This window comes from Planococcus citri, chromosome 5 (assembly GCF_950023065.1).
Source record: "Planococcus citri chromosome 5, ihPlaCitr1.1, whole genome shotgun sequence".
NCBI classification, from domain to species: Eukaryota; Metazoa; Arthropoda; class Insecta; order Hemiptera; family Pseudococcidae; genus Planococcus; species Planococcus citri.
This window is the reverse complement of record NC_088681.1, coordinates 5,135,304-5,152,993: the sequence shown is the minus strand read 5'-3', so window position 1 is coordinate 5,152,993 and position 17,690 is coordinate 5,135,304. Positions and strand designations below refer to the sequence as shown.

Below are 17,690 nucleotides of genomic sequence, written 5' to 3'. Positions count from 1 at the left end.
AAAAGCTATCTATTATGAGAATTCATCATGTAAGTGAAGAAAAAATGACTGCAAAAGTGAGAACAGAACAAATGAATCAAAATTAACTTGAACAAAAACCAGAACAGAATACTACGAAAAAGTTTTAGTTCATGAACAGAACAGAACAGAACAGAACACTACAATTGTTTCTTTCACCAGCCCTGCAGTTTCCAACTGCTATCAACAACTTGCAAGAATGCATGAATATTGAATCTCAAAATGGTTCCATGTAGAGCTGAAAACTGTATTCGCTAATAGTGGGTAACTACTGTACCCATACTGTAAATTCTCGCTACTTGCCAGTAGCTGGTATCGAGTTGAAAAAATGTCACACCAGTTCACATTGTAACTGGTAGCATGTTGTATGCGAAGCGGGTGTACCGGAATTACGTCACCATTGCCAACAATCACTGTCAGCATTATCAAATTTTGGGGTGCGTGCGCAGACTAAGTGCAAAAACGATCGGGTTGTGTTCGCTATATGCTACTATGTGTACCCGATTCAAGGTTTAGCCGGTATTTTAACCAGATACCAATAAGCAGGTCGTGTAACCATTTTCAGCTCTGGTTCCATGCATGGAAACTGTAACATAAATCAACTGAAACTGAAACCATATTTTCACTATACGCAGTATTGCTCACATACAGCAATTGAAAATTGGACAAATAAACATCCCTCAGAAACACACACAAGAACCTGCGAAATACCTTGGTGGCCTACTTGATACTCGACTAACTTATCAAAATCACTGAGAACAACTGACGCAAAAGTGTGCTTGATCCGTTATTAAATCAAAAATCTCAACTTTAAGTAACCCTATTTGGGTTGGAGCTTCCTCTACAAATATCTGACATAGAGGAGAAGGTACCTACAAATATGGACCCCCTCTAGCTTTATGGCGTTAAAGGGTAGAAAAAATTTTTAATTTTTTTTTTCGAATATACCATTCAAAAGGCCAAAGACTCTAGTATATTGTGTAAAAAAGTTTTTTTTTTTTGTTGAAAACTCCCGGAGAAATTTGAAATTTAGAAAAGTGACATAAAGTGGTACAAATATGGACTCTGGTACAAATATGGACCCCCTCAAAAAATGAATAAAAACTTTGGAAAATTGTACAAAAATTCATTTAAAGATGTTTTTCGATGCTTCAGACTTGTCTTCTTTTCTAGGTATTCTAAAAACCATTGAATCAAAATTAGATGGAAAAAAATTTAGGGGTTCATATTTACCCATGCAAAAAATTGGCCAAGTTGATGAAAAATGAAAAAATCATGGTCTCATTATTTACACTTCAGACTTGTCTTCTTTGTTAATAACACTTTTCTCGACATTCTAAAAAATATTGAATCAAAATTAGGTAAAAAAATTTAGGGATCCATATTTATACCCATGCAAAAAATGGGCTCAGCTTATGAAAAATGAAAAAAAAATATGAAAATCAGTTGAAGTAAAGACAAATATGAAAGTATATTTTGAAAGTATGTACTTATTGTAAGCTATTTACTTCGCTAATAATTTTTTTCCAAACTTTATTTGAAGTTGATGAATTACCGAATGAAAAACTTGTAAAATTTTCCATTGGGAAGAAAATAATGTGCAAAAAAAACAATTGCTGATGAGAGATGCCCAAGTATGCATTGATCAGAAATAAGTACAGTAAAAGTCGCTTATTATTATAACGGTTAATGTTATAAATCGTTTTATGTTATTAAAATCGTTCGGTCCCGATCTTTTATATCTCATTACATTGGAAATCCATCGGTTAATGTAATAAGAGCATCGGATAATGTTATAATTTTAAACTTATTTTAATGCGTTTTTTCGCATTTTTATATACCTACTTTTTAAATGTTTTTAACACTTTTTCACCCAGTTTTTGCCTAATTTTTCTGAAATTTCAGACGTTTTTTGTAATTGACATAATTTTTAATACGTTTTTCATAACTTTTTGAAGTTTCAACCTATTTTCAACACTTTTACTCGCAATTTTTGCAAAATTCTAGTTCAATGACTGTATATTTAGTATAAAATTGATCATGTAAAAATCTCTGACAAAAAAATTCACTTTTTTTTCAATCGGTTAGTGTTATAAGTCGCTTAATGTTATTAAATTGGGCTGGGACAAACGTTATAACATTAAGCGACTTTTACTGTACTTGGATCATCGATACTACACTACTAGTATAAGTTTTAGTACTCGGCATCATGGGGGGGGGTCCATATTTGTCCCTGGGTCCATATTTGTCCCTGGGTCCATAATTGTACCTTGTCCTCTACCTATTACCTATCTCAAAACAGCAGATTCTTCAAAATAAAATGCTATGTATGTATTAGAGCTGAAAACGGTACTCGCTGACAGCGGGTAACTACTGTACCCATATTGTAAATTCTCCCTTCTTGCTAGTAGTGGGTAGCAAGTTGAAAAAATGTCGCACCGGTTCACGATATAGCCGGTGTACCTGCATGACATCATCATTGTCATCAATCATGTCAAACATCAATCACACATACAAACAGCAGGTGTCGAAGCGTAACTCCTCCCACTTACGCATTATCAAATTTTGGGGTGCGTGCGCAGACCAAGTTCGAAAACATATGGGTTGTGCTCGCTATACGCTACTATCTATACCCGAATCAACCCGATACAACCACTAGTGGGTTTAGACAGTGATTTTCTTTTTTTTAAAAACTTGATTCATTATTTTTATCAACTTATAATTAATTGTGAGGAATGAATAGCACCTCATTTTAAAGATCTGGTATCCTACCTTCATTTAGCATAAGAACAATTTGAAAAATAAAATCTTAAAGAGGAATTATTTCAATGTTTGAAAAACATTTTGAGTTGTAACCTTTCATTAAAGTTGATGTGGAGACGAAAGGAAGCGCCCAAAAAAAATTTCATGGTACCACAGTTGTAGAGAATTAAATTTCCAATCGACATAATGTCGTTAGTTTTTTTCTAGAGTGCTTAGTTTTTGAGTTTTTCTCAAAAAACTAAAATTTCATGATATGTTGCAAATTCATTTTTCTGATAAGTGATCAATTTAAAAAAAATTTTCCATTTGGTACAAACCAATTAATAATGCACTCCTTGTGACTATTTCTAACTGACAGACAAACATTCAAAACAATCAAAACTATTTGTTAACACTTTGTATGTACAAAATTTGCTCAAAAAAGGTGGAGTTTTTTGAGATGTCACCTTATAACTCCAAACAACTTGCAATGTTGTTGGGATTTTGAGTTAGGCCATTTGGGTTTTTTACATCATCTAGATAATGTACCCAACTCAAAGTGTTATTTTTGGTTGAGGGGGGTCATACAAGCCCCAAAAATGCAAAAACATCAAAATCAATTTTTTTTGAGATGTCACCTTATTACTCCTGAGGTGCGATATGTGATTTTATAATATAACTTACTCCAGAACGTATTGTTGTGATATAATGTTGTTGAAAATAATGTAAAATTTGAGTCATTATTTGTATTTATTTATTTCATTGTAAATACGCGTAATTCTTCGTATTATCGCGATACAGTGTATGTGTAAAGTCAACAAACATCTCCGATGACTTTTAAATTTTTCTACTCGAGTATTCGTTTTTCCGTTCGAGTTTTTTTTACCGTTTTTTCGCATTATGGCGATTTTCCTTCGTTTTATTTTATTATACATTTTGTATTAGTGTAAATATGTTCGAATACATTTTTTATTTCGAATTGTGCACCGTATTTCAATAGGTTATGGGCTACAGACGCGTTACACTGTGCCTTTCAAGATAAAACGCTAATCGAGATGTATTTCGTTCCGTTCGTTATCTAATTCGAATTCGAAGGTTCATGTGCGGTTGTATTATTCGAAAATTAGATCCGCAGTCGTTAGCTGTTGATATCTAATCGCGCGTTATCATTCGACGTACAGATTGTGGATCGCAGTTGTGAGCTGTTGATATCCATAATCGCCTAATTGTATCATGGATTATATCAAGGGTATAAAGCCTCTGTCCTGTTCCAGTGATTGGCCGTCATGGAAAGACAAAGTGCTCGACGTACTCACCTTGTTTAATGCCGTGGACATCGTCGAAGGTAAATCAACCTGCCCAGAAGAACCAAAAACGACCGATACCGCCGCCGACGCCGCCGAAACACGTAAGTTGATTGCAACATGGCAAAAATCTTCTCATCAAGCGAAAATAATCATTTCCCAAACCGTTTCCGAAGAGCTACACAGTCGAATCGCTGGTAGGCTCTCTGCGCGCGAAGCATGGCAAGTGCTTACGAAGGAATTCGATGACAAGGCAGAAGACCAAATATTCCGCGAATGCCTGAATTTCTTTAGTACCGAGTGGAATGATTACGAAGACGCGCCCTCTGTTGTTGCTCGAATCAAAAATCAACACCGAGAATTTCGAGCTGGTCTGGAAAATCGTAAAATCGAGACAGTCGATAAGCTGTTGGAAATTTTATTCGTTTCGAAAGTATTACACATTCTTCCGAGTCGTTTCGAAGCTTTTAAATCAAGCTACCTTCTTCTCAATGCTCAAGCTGATAAGTCACTAAGCAATTTGTCCGATTCGCTTATCATGCACGAGCGTAACGTCACACCAGTACATAGTTCATCGTCGTCATCTTCATCCGAAGCTATGTTCGCTAAATCTGGTCAGAAGAGTGGTTCGAATTTCATCGCAAAAACGTCTGGTGATCAATCCGTTCGAAATCATCAGAGAAATGCTCAAGTGTGTAAATACTGTTCTGGGAAAGGGCACTGGCTCAAAAAGTGCTCACAGTGGATCAACGACGGTAAACCACCCTTTCCTGCTCGAGCTAACGATACTTCAGGTTGTTCGCCTCAAGTAAACGTTTCTGGTTGTTCGCCAAAACTCAATGATATCGATTCAGAACCTAAAAGCGCTCTACTAGCCGATTGTGAGCAACTGAATCTCGTTACATCTTCGTCAGATCAATCTTGGTGGATTGATAACGGTGCAACGAAGCACATTACGTCGAATCGAGAATGGTTTCACACATACGAAACATTTTCGAAACCGAATTACGTCAAAGCTGCTGGCAGTCGCGTCACAGCAGTTGGTCATGGATCGATCGAAGTTGCTAGCTTCGTAAATGGTCAACTTGTCAAGTTCGATTTGACTGACGTATAGTACGTTCCTGGTATTTCGAAGAATTTGTTCTCAGTCGTCGCGGCTCACGATAAAAAGCCAGAGAGCAGATTTTATTCGAATCCAACGTTCTGCAAATTCGAGACAGATAATCGCGTCATGTTCACCGGTACGAGATCAAAAAATGGTTCTCTTTTCAAAGCGTCGTTCGAGACCATTTTGCCAGAACCGCAGGTGAATGCTGTTGAGAGCAGTGAAATTGTGCAACTTTATCACGAACGATGGGGCCATATCGATAAAAATCACGTTCGAGCTAAACTTGCAGAATTGGGCCTGAAGAAACGATCACAGGAAACTAAAACCAATTTGAGCAATCCCTGTCAGTTCAATAAAGTTCATCGCGAAACGTTCGAAAAACGTTCATCGACCAGAGCAGTTGGCGAGCTGCTTTCTGGTGATGTTTGCGGGCCATTTGATTGCTCCTTCGGTGGTCGCAAATATCTCATCGTTATCAAAGATAATTATTCGAATTATCATCATACGTTCGTCGAAAAGGAGAAAACCACCGCAGTAGTATCTCGTTGCGTTCGAGAGGTACTATTCAAAGCTCACGCCCTTGGTCATCGAGTGTTAGAATTCCAGTGTAGCAGCCAAGGTGAGTTCGATAACGAAGCGGTACGTTCAGTATTGCGAGAGTTCAATGTTCATCAATGGTTTACGCCACACTCAGCTGTTGAACGTGGTAGCAGTGCAATCGTCGAGTTGGCGCGAACATTGAAATATTCGAATCCAGATATTACGTATCCGATCGAAATCTGGGCTGAACTTGTTACCACCGCTATGTATTTGCTGAATCGAGTAGGCAAATCATCGATCGACGGTTCGACTCCTTACGAGATGTGGTTTGGTATACCACCGCGAATAAAACATCTTCGAATTGTTAGTTCGAAATGTTACGTTAACGTTACGATCCAGTCACGTCGAAATCTGGATAAGAAGGTTCTCGAAGGTTACCTCGTCGGATACGATGGTGATGAGCAATATCGAGTTTACGTTCCAGAGAAACGTGACATTGTTATTTCGAAAGATGTCACTTTCTACGAGAAACTTCGCGATTGCGACCAACGAGTTACTATTCCAATCAATCGAGATTTGTTAGATCCGATTGATACCGAAACCGATACCGAAATCAGCGATGTGAAGAAAAGTGCACCTTCTACGTCGAAGTCATCGCTTGTTACGCCGAAATCTTCGACCAAATCGACACCGAAAAGCTCACCGAAATCATCGGATAGTTCTTTGCTCGAGAATGACGAATTCGATGATGCTAATGATATTATCAACGACGATATCAACGACGATTGTCAAGATGATTCCTCACTCAGTTCAGACTTGGCAAAATGGCGATTACTATGCGGCCAAAATCGTTCGAAATCTCAAGACGTCAACGATTACGCTAATTGAGTTGAGATTGAGATTTTCATGGCTGAAATAGAAGCTTCAACGAAATCGTATGCGGAAGCTGTTCAAAGCCAACCTCGTTCCAATTTGAAAGACCCTATGGACACCGCGATCCGTTCCACAGCCACTAATGATGCACCGGATTTACGTTCAAGATCTCCGGGAAAGCGATCAGACATCGATAAGTCTGATATTTCCATTCGATCATCGATTAGCAGCAAACGAGCTGCTGTTACGTCACCAGAGACACGTCAATATCTCTCTGGAAAATCCTACCACCGAAAACGTCAGCTGTCTACATTACGTATTCGCAGACAGCTCTGGAGTTCCAGCTCGCCGGATGTTTGAGTTCGATTCACTCGACATCTGGTGTACCTATTCGAATATGCTGACGCGGCGATTTGTGGGTCCAGGTAGCTGATCGAGTTACTTATCCGAGTTTATCGCCGCTATCGAAGCATCTTTAACATCGACCGAATTCGAGGAAACATGATTATCGTTCATCATGTTAGATTTTTGAGTAGTTTTAGAATTTAGCTTATTACTCGATAATTCTTGAATTAGGGAAAGTGTTGAAAATAATGTAAAATTCGAGTCATTATTTGTATTTATTTATTTCGTTGTAAATACGCGTAATTCTTCGTATTATCGCGATACAGTGTATGTGTAAAGTCAACAAACATCTCCGATGACTTTTAAATTTTTCTACTCGAGTATTCGTTTTTCCGTTCGAGTTTTTTTTACCGTTTTTTCGCATTATGGCGATTTTCCTTCGTTTTATTTTATTATACATTTTGTATTAGTGTAAATATGTTCGAATACATTTTTTATTTCGAATTGTGCACCGTATTTCAATAAATGTTACTATTTGAAGAGGATTCTCCCAAACATGGATTCCTTCTCATCTTGTTGTGGTATGTATAGTCTCTATTATTTTATTAAGTACTTACAGTTAGGCTGTAACTTTATCATACTTTCTGTGAGTAACCTATAAGGTGTATATTTGTAAATAGAGCACAAATATACGAGTGTAGATATAGCAGTTTTGAGTTATTATGTCGTTGCAAGCGCCTACAATTGAGTAATCATTCTTATTGCTGTGTCATCTGTGAATCCTTGGTTCAGTTATGTCTGACTACATAAATGTTAGTTAGAGTTTGAGTGAATCCCGTAAGCTATCCAGGAAAACCAAAAGGAACGATACGTCTATTCTGTGTGAATATATTCTGACCTTCACCACCCCTAAGACTAACCCTCCAATCATCACCGTTACCATTCATTCTACTTTACCCTATTATGAACGAGAAAATTGTTGGACAAGCTGAATAATCACCACCTCAGTAAGTACTACATTAAAGTTCATTTCAGAATTCAGACCAATCAATCAACAACTTAGATGAAGAAAAAATTCCCTCAAGATATTTCTAATTAATATCGACTTACCTCAACCATCTGAGTAGGATATTAGTAACTAAGAAGAACTTCCCATCTCTCTTCATAGATTGAAATTCACAATTAAATGTCAAGTAACCACTAATGAAGAAAAAAGAGTCCACAACAATGTTCATGTGCGTTAGGAGTAAATCAAAGCCTGTATAAAACTGAAAAATTGTGTCATTTTGAGAATTATTATCACAACAGTAAAGTAAGTAAGTGATACATTAGGTATACATATCGCACCGTGGGAGTAATAATGTTACATCTCAAAAAAGTGAAATTTTACATGAGAGTGATTTTCTTTTTTTTAAAAACTTGATTCATTATTTTCATCAACTTATAATTAATTGTGAGGAATGAATGTCACCTCATTTTAAAGATCTGGTATCGTAATTACCTTCATTTAGCATAAGAACACATTGAAAAATAAAATCTTGAAGAGGAAATATTTCAATGTTTGAAAAATATTTTGAGTTATAACCTTTCATTACAATTGATCTGGAGGTGAAAGGAAGCGTCCAAAAAATTAAGTTGTAGAGAATTACATTTCCAATCGACCTAATGTCATTAGTTTTTTTCTAGAGTGTTTAGTTTTTGGGTTTTTCTCAAAAAACTAAAATTTCATAATAAGGTGCAAATTCATTTTTCTGAAAAGTGATCAATTTAAAAATTTTTTTTAATGTGGTACATACAAACCAATAAAAAATGCACTTCTTGTGACTATTTCTAACTGACAAACATTCGAAACAATCAAAACTGTTTTTTAACAAAAGGCAGAGTTTTTTGAGATGTACCTACCCTTATAACTCCAAACAATTTGCAATGTTGTTGGGATTTTGAGTTAGGCCATTTGCGTTTTTTACTAGATCTAGATAATTTAGCCAACTGAAAGTGTTATTTTTGGTTGACGGGGGGGGGGGGGGGGCAAACAAACACCAAAAATGTCAAAATAGATTTTTTTTGAGATGTAACCTTATTAGTCCCAAGGTGCGATATGCAGAAACAAAAGCCATTAATAAATTCAATCATCACCAGAGTGTCTACCTACTTGTTCTTTCACAACAGGAGTGGATGAAGGAAAACTCAGGATGCAAAAAAATCGATGACCGTAAATAGTAAATAACATATTCAGAACTTTCACAAAATGCAGTTCTGCGCTTTCTTTAGCATTGTATTGCTTCAACTTTCTGAAATTTCTGCTCAGGGAGAAAATTTCATATACCTCTTTGAAGAAACGCCATTTCTGTTTATCTGTATGTAATGACGTAATATGGAATTGCAATTATTCGTAATACACGTACATATGATAGATAATAAATCATTTTAATTTCATATGATCGGAAAATGAGTGGTTTCCTAGACAGTTTTGTGGTTGGAAAATACGTATTTTAACGCATGTATCTAAACAAGCGCGGAAAGTAGTTACTTGGAGTTGTAGTCCAGTCATTTTAGCAAAAATTTTAGTCGAACCTCGAAAAAATTGGGGGCAAGCTGAAATTCACATTATTTGTTTAGATTGGTCTCTAAAACAACCCGAACACGAATCCGATATGAGTCCCCGGTCGTCCCTGGTGAGCGTTCTCCCCTATTGTGGATCTAAGCCCCCCAAAACCAGTTTTTTGCAATTTTCTCCCCCGCATTGCATTTTAGCGAAAAATATGTGGTTAGATAAAAGAATCTACGTCAAATTTCCGATCCAATGATATATCAACTTTCCTTCTACCCCCAAGGGGGGTGGAGCAGGAACCATTCATAAGTGAGGGGTTTTCTAAAAAACACAAAAGGGCTATCGGCACATAAGAGGGGTGAAATGAGCCCCGAGAGCGTTCGGGTTGATATCAGCATTGAAAGTGGGTACCATCGAGAAACTACCCCGTGAAAAATTTCAGATCCACACCACCTCCCCTTTTTGCGGAACCCCCCTTTTTGGAAATTTCAGTAACACTTTTCTCAGCCCCATTTCAACCGATTTCGAAAATTTTTCTGGAGGTTATGTATATCCTTGATAGGTATCCCCACAAAAATTTTCAACCCCCTCCCCTCATATTTATCCCTCAAAATGGCGTTTTTTTCATTTTTTTATGCCCATTATCAATCAAGATTGCGAAGTACAATTTTGTAAACACGTTTTTTGGATGTATTTTTGGTCCCCAAACATCATATACTATATTAGAAATTTTTGCTTTGGTGCGCCGTGGTGAAAACTTGAAATAATGTATCGGGGGGGGTGCGGGGTGAAATGGCAATTTTGAAAAAAATAACTATCAATGAGTAGGGTATCGTTTTCATATGATTCGATACCGCTGAGCACGAATATGACCTCAGATTTTCTGCTACACTCACCTACCCCTCTCCAGAGCCCCCTACAGCACATGGCTCCCCCTCTAGGGGGGTGGACCCTTGATTTTTTTTCCACGCAGAAAACGTAACAAATCTGTATGTGTACTGGACTGTATAGGTATGCGGAGCATATGTGGCATAATAATTATTCATGATAACTGTAACTTGAGTATGTATGAGTATGTATAATTCAATGACTACCTACATAAAAAATCACAAGAAAAAAATATGGTAACGAAATACTTAAGTAAAGAATGTTAATTTGTGATTCACTTAATCGTCATGATCACTAATGTCATCACCTGTGGTATAACTTTCGTCGCTGGAATAGTTGTAATCGTCATTTTCGAGGTCATAATCGCTATCATCTTCGTCGTCATCGCTATCATTTATATCGTTATTGTCATCACATTGTTCGTCGTTATTGTCTTTTGCATCGTCGAACAATGAACTTATGTAATTTTCCCATAGCAATGAAACCAACATCATCAAAATAACTTTCATTTTGAAAATCGTGAAAATTGAGGGAGGCCGAGGGGCTCTGGAGAGGGGTAGGTGAGTGTAGCAGAAAATCTGAGGTCATATTCGTGCTCAGCGGTATCGAATCATATGAAAACGACACCAATGTCATCAAAATACACATAACTATATTTCGAAAATAGTGAAAATTGAGGGAGGCTGAGGGGCTCTGGAGAGGGGTAGGTGAGTGTAGCAGAAAATCTGAGGTCATAATCGTGCTCAGCGGTATCGAATCATATGAAAACGACACCAATGTCATCAAAATAACTATATTTCGAAAATTGTGAAAATTGAGGGGGGCTGAGGGGCTCTGGAGACGGGTAGGTGAGTGTAGCAGAAAATCTGAGGTCATATTCGTGCTCAGCGGTATCGAATCATATGAAAACGACACCAATGTCATCAAAATACACATAACTATATTTCGAAAATAGTGAAAATTGAGGGAGGCTGAGGGGCTCTGGAGAGGGGTAGGTGAGTGTAGCAGAAAATCTGAGGTCATAATCGTGCTCAGCGGTATCGAATCATATGAAAACGACACCAATGTCATCAAAATAACTATATTTCGAAAATTGTGAAAATTGAGGGGGGCTGAGGGGCTCTGGAGACGGGTAGGTGAGTGTAGCAGAAAATCTGAGGTCATATTCGTGCTCAGCGGTATCGAATCATATGAAAACGATACCCTACTCATTGATAGTTATTTTTTTCAAAATTGCCATTTCACCCCGCACCCCCCCCCCCCCCCCCCCGATACATTATTTCAAGTTTTCACCACGGCGCACCAAAGCAAAAATTTCTAATATAGTATATGATGTTTGGGGACCAAAAATACATCCAAAAAACGTGTTTACAAAATTGTACTTCGCAATCTTGATTGATAATGGGCATAAAAAAATGAAAAAAACGCCATTTTGAGGGATAAATATGAGGGGAGGGGGTTGAAAATTTTTGTGGGGATACCTATCAAGGATATACATAACCTCCAGAAAAATTTTCGAAATCGGTTGAAATGGGGCTGAGAAAAGTGTTACTGAAATTTCCAAAAAGGGGGGTTCCGCAAAAAGGGGAGGTGGTGTGGATCTGAAATTTTTCACGGGGTAGTTTCTCGATGGTACCCACTTTCAATGCTGATATCAACCCGAACGCTCTCGGGGCTCATTTCACCCCTCTTATGTGCCGATAGCCCTTTTGTGTTTTTTAGAAAACCCCTCACTTATGAATGGTTCCTGCTCCACCCCCCTTGGGGGTAGAAGGAAAGTTGATATATCATTGGATCGGAAATTTGACGTAGATTCTTTTATCTAACCACATATTTTTCGCTAAAATGCAATGCGGGGGAGAAAATTGCAAAAAACTGGTTTTGGGGGGCTTAGATCCACAATAGGGGAGAACGCTCACCAGGGACGACCGGGGACTCATATCGGATTCGTGTTCAGCACAAAAAAATGGACCAGTATACCAAAATTCAGTTTTCTACCTCACTTTTCCCAATGACCCTTTTTTTTCATCTAATTTTCCTCGACTACATGTCGAAAATATAATTTTCAGGCCTGGCAGAGCAAGGGCAAAAATGCTCTCAACACCTACAGATACAAAAAAAATGCATACATACCATCATGACCCGTTTCAGTATCATTAGAAGTGACATTATCATAAAAAGTCGTCCAAATCACAAACCCAAAAAACGCTAAAAACGACCATCTGAAAATGAAGATGATTTTTGTCCGATTGTAATTCCATGAAAATTTATTTTATGCAACGAAATAAAAGCTTACTCACAAGTTACAAGTTACACGTCTGCTTTTGACTTACGTGGCAATATAAAATCCTGATGAATAAGCACGATCGTTCTGCGTTTTGCAAAGTATAGGATCCACATCAATCGTCACATCGAGTCCGTTATTTTTGAATATCGGATGCAACAGGTTATTCAGAGACGCATTCAGATCAGTTGACATGCAAGACGATGGCACACACAAAGCGAACGTCAGTCTTTTTCTATTCACTCGACCTGGATTTTTTTCATACTACGAACATGAAATGAAAAGTAAAATGAATGTGTGCGATGAATTTGGCTGAAATGCCCACTTCTGTAAATTTACTCACCATAGATAAAGCACTCCAAGCTGAAATTCGTTGATCAAGTTCTTCGAATGATTCACTTTGTACAGTATCCGAATAATGATACGCTACATTGGCTAAACAGTATCGTCCCTTGATGCTGTATGCCGAAATTTCCAAACACTGGTCATAATTTCCCAGATAATCGACCGTTCCAGAAAAAATCCCAGCTAATGGCCATTCTGATGATTCCATCACTGAAAAAACCATCGATAAGTATTACCTGAAACGTACTCGTATATGGTACCCGGCAGGTCCACTAATCCCCCCCCACCCTCGTCAAACAACAGCAACAACGGCGGTTTATTTTTTATTTTCTTCTTCCGCTCGGCATCCTCATTCATACTCGTATGTTTACCACTGTTCACAAATAAATACAAAGTATTTTATTCTTAATTACGTACTAAAAGATTTTATAGTGTTTATCTCTCGTTATCAAGACAATTTAACATAATTGCCTTAGATTTACTTAAACGCGAATTATTAACACGTAATATGTACTACGTGAAATTAGATCTTGTATTTTTTTCGAAATTCAAGGAGAAAATTTATTTTAATTCACGTGAGATTATTAAATCACAAGTTTTCCGTTTTCGTTTGTTTATTTAATTATTTGGCTACCTACCTATATATTTTTAAACGGGGAAATTATGCAAACAGCGTCGATACGTTTCGGTAACTTCGAAAAACTTCTTCAAACGGAGGATACACTTTACAATTCGTGTATCTATTTGTAAGAATTTATTCGCTATTCCCTTTTAATGTATAGTACATACATCGCGTAACATATGTACTCACAAGTTTTTACACTCTTCGATGCTAATTACATCAATCCCACGGCATTGCACATCCGTATAAAATCCGTATTTTATTATTATTTTTTTAATTGTACGTACATACATATAATTATGAAAACATTTTTTTAAATAGGTTTTTCTCGATGGTCTAATGAAACAATTGCCGTCATCTCCGACCAAATCCTTTTGAGAGAGTAAAATGAAAGTCTTTGTTGGATTTGGTCAAAATTTTCCGACTTTTTCTTTTTTGGAAGAGGACTGGGGGGGGGAGCTTCATCAGCTTTATGGATACAGAAAAGTGAAAATGTGCAAACTACACTATCGGCAGGGTCATTCCATGTCAACTCAACCAACGTTTTTGAGTCATGTCTTTCGATTTCACTCAAATTTTTTTTACAATATGTATATACCCACCCAGTAAGTAAAAACCACGCAATTAGTTTGGTCCTAGCCCCCTCAGGGTATGGTTGGGGGGGGGCTTCCATTATTTTCACATTGTCTCGAGGTACTCAACTTCAGCAGCCCAGTCCTCCAAAACTGTGATACTTTGATCAAAACTAATTTCGCAGTTCGAAAGGGCATTGCATTTAGAAATTTTTAAGCATTTTGAAATTTTCAAAAGTTGAATGTTGAACTTTTAAATTAAAAGTTCAAATTTCAAAATGGTGCTGTAAGTGGGAGCTACCATTTAAAATTTGGAAAAAATTTCCGTAGATGTACCTTTTGATGCTTTTTTGAAATATTCAAGTTTCGAGATGGGATCTCTCAATAGAGGGGCAGCACCCCACCCTCAATTTTGGGCAAAACTTTCGAAAGAAAATCAGGGGCATGTGATATATCGAATTCCATGTTTTTGGTGACGCTGAACACGAATATGACGTCGGATTTTTGATAGGACCCCATCCACGACCCCCAGCACCTCCCCAAGGGGAGTAAAAGTTCAAAAAAGCGGTTTGTTTGTGTGACACATGGAATAGTATGTTTTTGGTGACGCTGAACACGAATCTGACGTCAGATTTTCGATTGGACCCGTCCACGGCCCCCAGTACCTCCCCAAAGAGGATGACCCCCCCCCCCGAAAAATGGTTTCATTCGTGTGACACATGAAATAGTATGTTTTCGATATCGCTGAACACGAATATTGCCTTAGTTTTTCGAATCGACTTAACCCATGGCCTCCAGAACCTCCCCCAATAGGTTAAAGTCAAAAAAAATTTGGGCGCCGTGGATGGGGTCCAATCATAAATCTGACGTCATATTCGTGTTCGGGAGGTTCGATTCATATGGAAAAGACTCCTCGTTTACCAAAAACAATAATTTACACCAGAATCCATTTTTACCCCCTCTGTAAGTTTTTTCAATTTTTGACCACGACCCACCTCAAATTTTTTATTGAAAAATATAGATATGTTTTCTAGTGGTCAAAAACACGCTTAAAAATGCTATTCCCATTTTTGTGCGGAATCATGGTCATCGCTAAAACGGGTAAACAAAGCTAAAAAACGCCATTTTGAAAGGAAAATATGGGGGAGGGGGGTGAAAATTTTTGTGGGGATACCTCTTACGGATGTCTACAACGTACAACATACTAAAAAATTAAGTAAATCGGTTCACATGGGGCTCAGAAGATAATTTTTATTGTAATTTCAGAAAAGGGGAAGTTTCTCAAAAACGGGGGGGTCTGGGGGTCTGAAACTTTCCTGACGGAAGGTGCTCAAAGGTACCCACCTTCCATGCAAATATATATCAACCCTGAAGCTCTCGGAGGCAAATTCGCCATGCTTATCCACCTAGATATAGCATTTGGAAATTTTTTGACGGGTCATTCCATGTCAACTCAACCAACGTTTTTGAGTCATGTCCTACGATTTCGCTGAAATTTTTTTTACAATATATCCCCACCCAGTAAGTAAGAACCCCGCAGTTGGTTTGTTCCTAGCCCCCTCAGGAGTTGGGTGGGGGGGGGTTCATTATTTTCACATTGTCTCGAGGTACTCAACTTCAGCAGCTCATTCCTCCAAAATTATGATACTTTGGTCAAAACTGATTTCACAGTTCGAAAGGGCATTGCATTTACAACTTTTTAAGAATTTTGAAATTTTCAAAAGTTGAAAGTTGAACTTTCAAATTGAAAGCTCAAATTGAAAATGGCGCTGTAAGTGGGAGCTACCATTTAAAATTTTGAAAAAATTTCCGTAGATGTACCTTTTGATGCTTTTTTGAAATATTCAAGTTTCGAGATGGGATCTCTCAATAGTGGGACAGCACCCCACCCCCAATTTTGGGCAAAACTTTCGAAAGAAAATCAGGGGCATGTGATATATCGAATTCTATGTTTTTGGTGACGCTGAACACGAATATGACGTCAGATTTTTGATAGGACCCCATCCACGGCCCCCAGCACCTCCCCAAGGAGGGGTAAAAGTTCAAAAAAGCGGTTTGTTCGTGTGACACATGGAATAGTATGTTTTTGGTGACGCTGAGCACGAATATGACGTCCGATTTCTGATTGGACTCCGTCCACTAAGGAACTAAATACCAGGTATGGAGATACGCCATCTTTGGTTATAGAAAAAAATTTTAAGGACTCAATTTATTAATAATAACAATTTTTTTGGGGGATCGTCCCCTTTGGGGAGGTGCTGGGGGCCGTGGATGGGTCCAATCAGAAATCGGACGTCATATTCGTGTTCAGCGTCACCAAAAATATGGGATTCGATATATCACATGCCCCTGATTTTCTTTCGAAAGTTTTTCCCAAAATTGGGGGTGGGGTGCTGCCCCTCTATTGAGAGATCCCATCTCGAAACTTGAATATTTCAAAAAAGCGTCAAACGGTACATCTACGGAAATTTTTTCAGAATTTTAAATGGTAGCTCCCACTTACAGCACCATTTTGAAATTTGAACTTTCAATTTGAAAGTTCAACTTTCAACTTTTGAAAATTTCAAAATGCTTAAAAATGTCTAAATGCTATGCCCTTTCGAACTGCGAAATTAGTTTTGATCAAAGTATCATAGTTTTGGAGGAATGGGCTGCTGAAGTTGAGTACCTCGAGACAATGTGAAAATAATGGAAGCCCCCTCCACCCGACCCCTGAGGGGGCTGGGACCAAACTAATTGCGTGGTTTTTACTTACTGGGTGGGTATATATTGTAAAAAAAATTTCAGCGAAATCGAAAGACATGACTTTCAAAATCGCCTTTTTTTGTTTGAGTTGACATGGAATTACCCTGCTTACGTTTATACTAATTTTTTAATATTTGCACTAAAGACAATGACCAATTGACCAACATGATCATCAATACACTCGTCAACTCATCAGTAATTATAATGAAAAAAATAATTACTCACTTTTGATCGCCCACGTAGAATGATTTCCAAGATGCAACTTGAACAAATCAAAATCCTGTTTACACGCAGTATTCTCCGTAGGATCCATTTTAAACTTCGTCTGTGCCTCGAAGAATAACTCCGAAAGCCATCTCTTTCGAAGAAAGGCGGATTCAGCATAATCCACATCATCCGAGCATATTTCATTTTCGCTTCTTACGTCATAATCATTAAGTTTGGCAGAAATTCCACAAAACAAAATACTTGCCACGAAGTAGCTTCCGATCACACTACGTATCATTATTACGAACTTTCAAAGTAGCATTGCAATTTAATACATAATAATAATGAAAACGAAATGAGACTGGGCAGGTGTTGAAAATAGATCTGTCGTTATTTTTGAATTTGTTTAAAATGCAGTAGATGACCTCGTGAAAGTTCTTGACCAACCACTATAGTTGGAGAGGAAGCCTTGGCAGCTTCAAAAAATTAACATACTTGTACCAAACTTGAACGCGAGAAGTGTTATCAGCACATTCAATCAGTAGC

The 17,690-nt window shown here is 37.7% G+C and overlaps 1 protein-coding gene across 1 annotated transcript in view; it reads right to left on the bottom strand.

Moving 5' to 3' along the window:
* The window catches only part of LOC135846693 (nose resistant to fluoxetine protein 6-like), a 20,615-nt gene extending 2,925 nt beyond the window's left edge, over positions 1-17,690 (bottom strand). Inside the window, exons 1-6 of the mRNA XM_065365928.1 lie at positions 17,163-17,690; positions 12,997-13,208; positions 12,703-12,917; positions 12,503-12,591; positions 9,083-9,285; positions 8,041-8,198 (exon numbers count right to left, since the gene is read on the bottom strand). Of these exons, the coding sequence (XP_065222000.1) occupies positions 8,041-8,198; positions 9,083-9,285; positions 12,503-12,591; positions 12,703-12,917; positions 12,997-13,208; positions 17,163-17,442 (1,157 nt within the window). The 5' untranslated portion in view covers positions 17,443-17,690. The remainder of the gene's footprint in view (positions 1-8,040; positions 8,199-9,082; positions 9,286-12,502; positions 12,592-12,702; positions 12,918-12,996; positions 13,209-17,162) is intronic.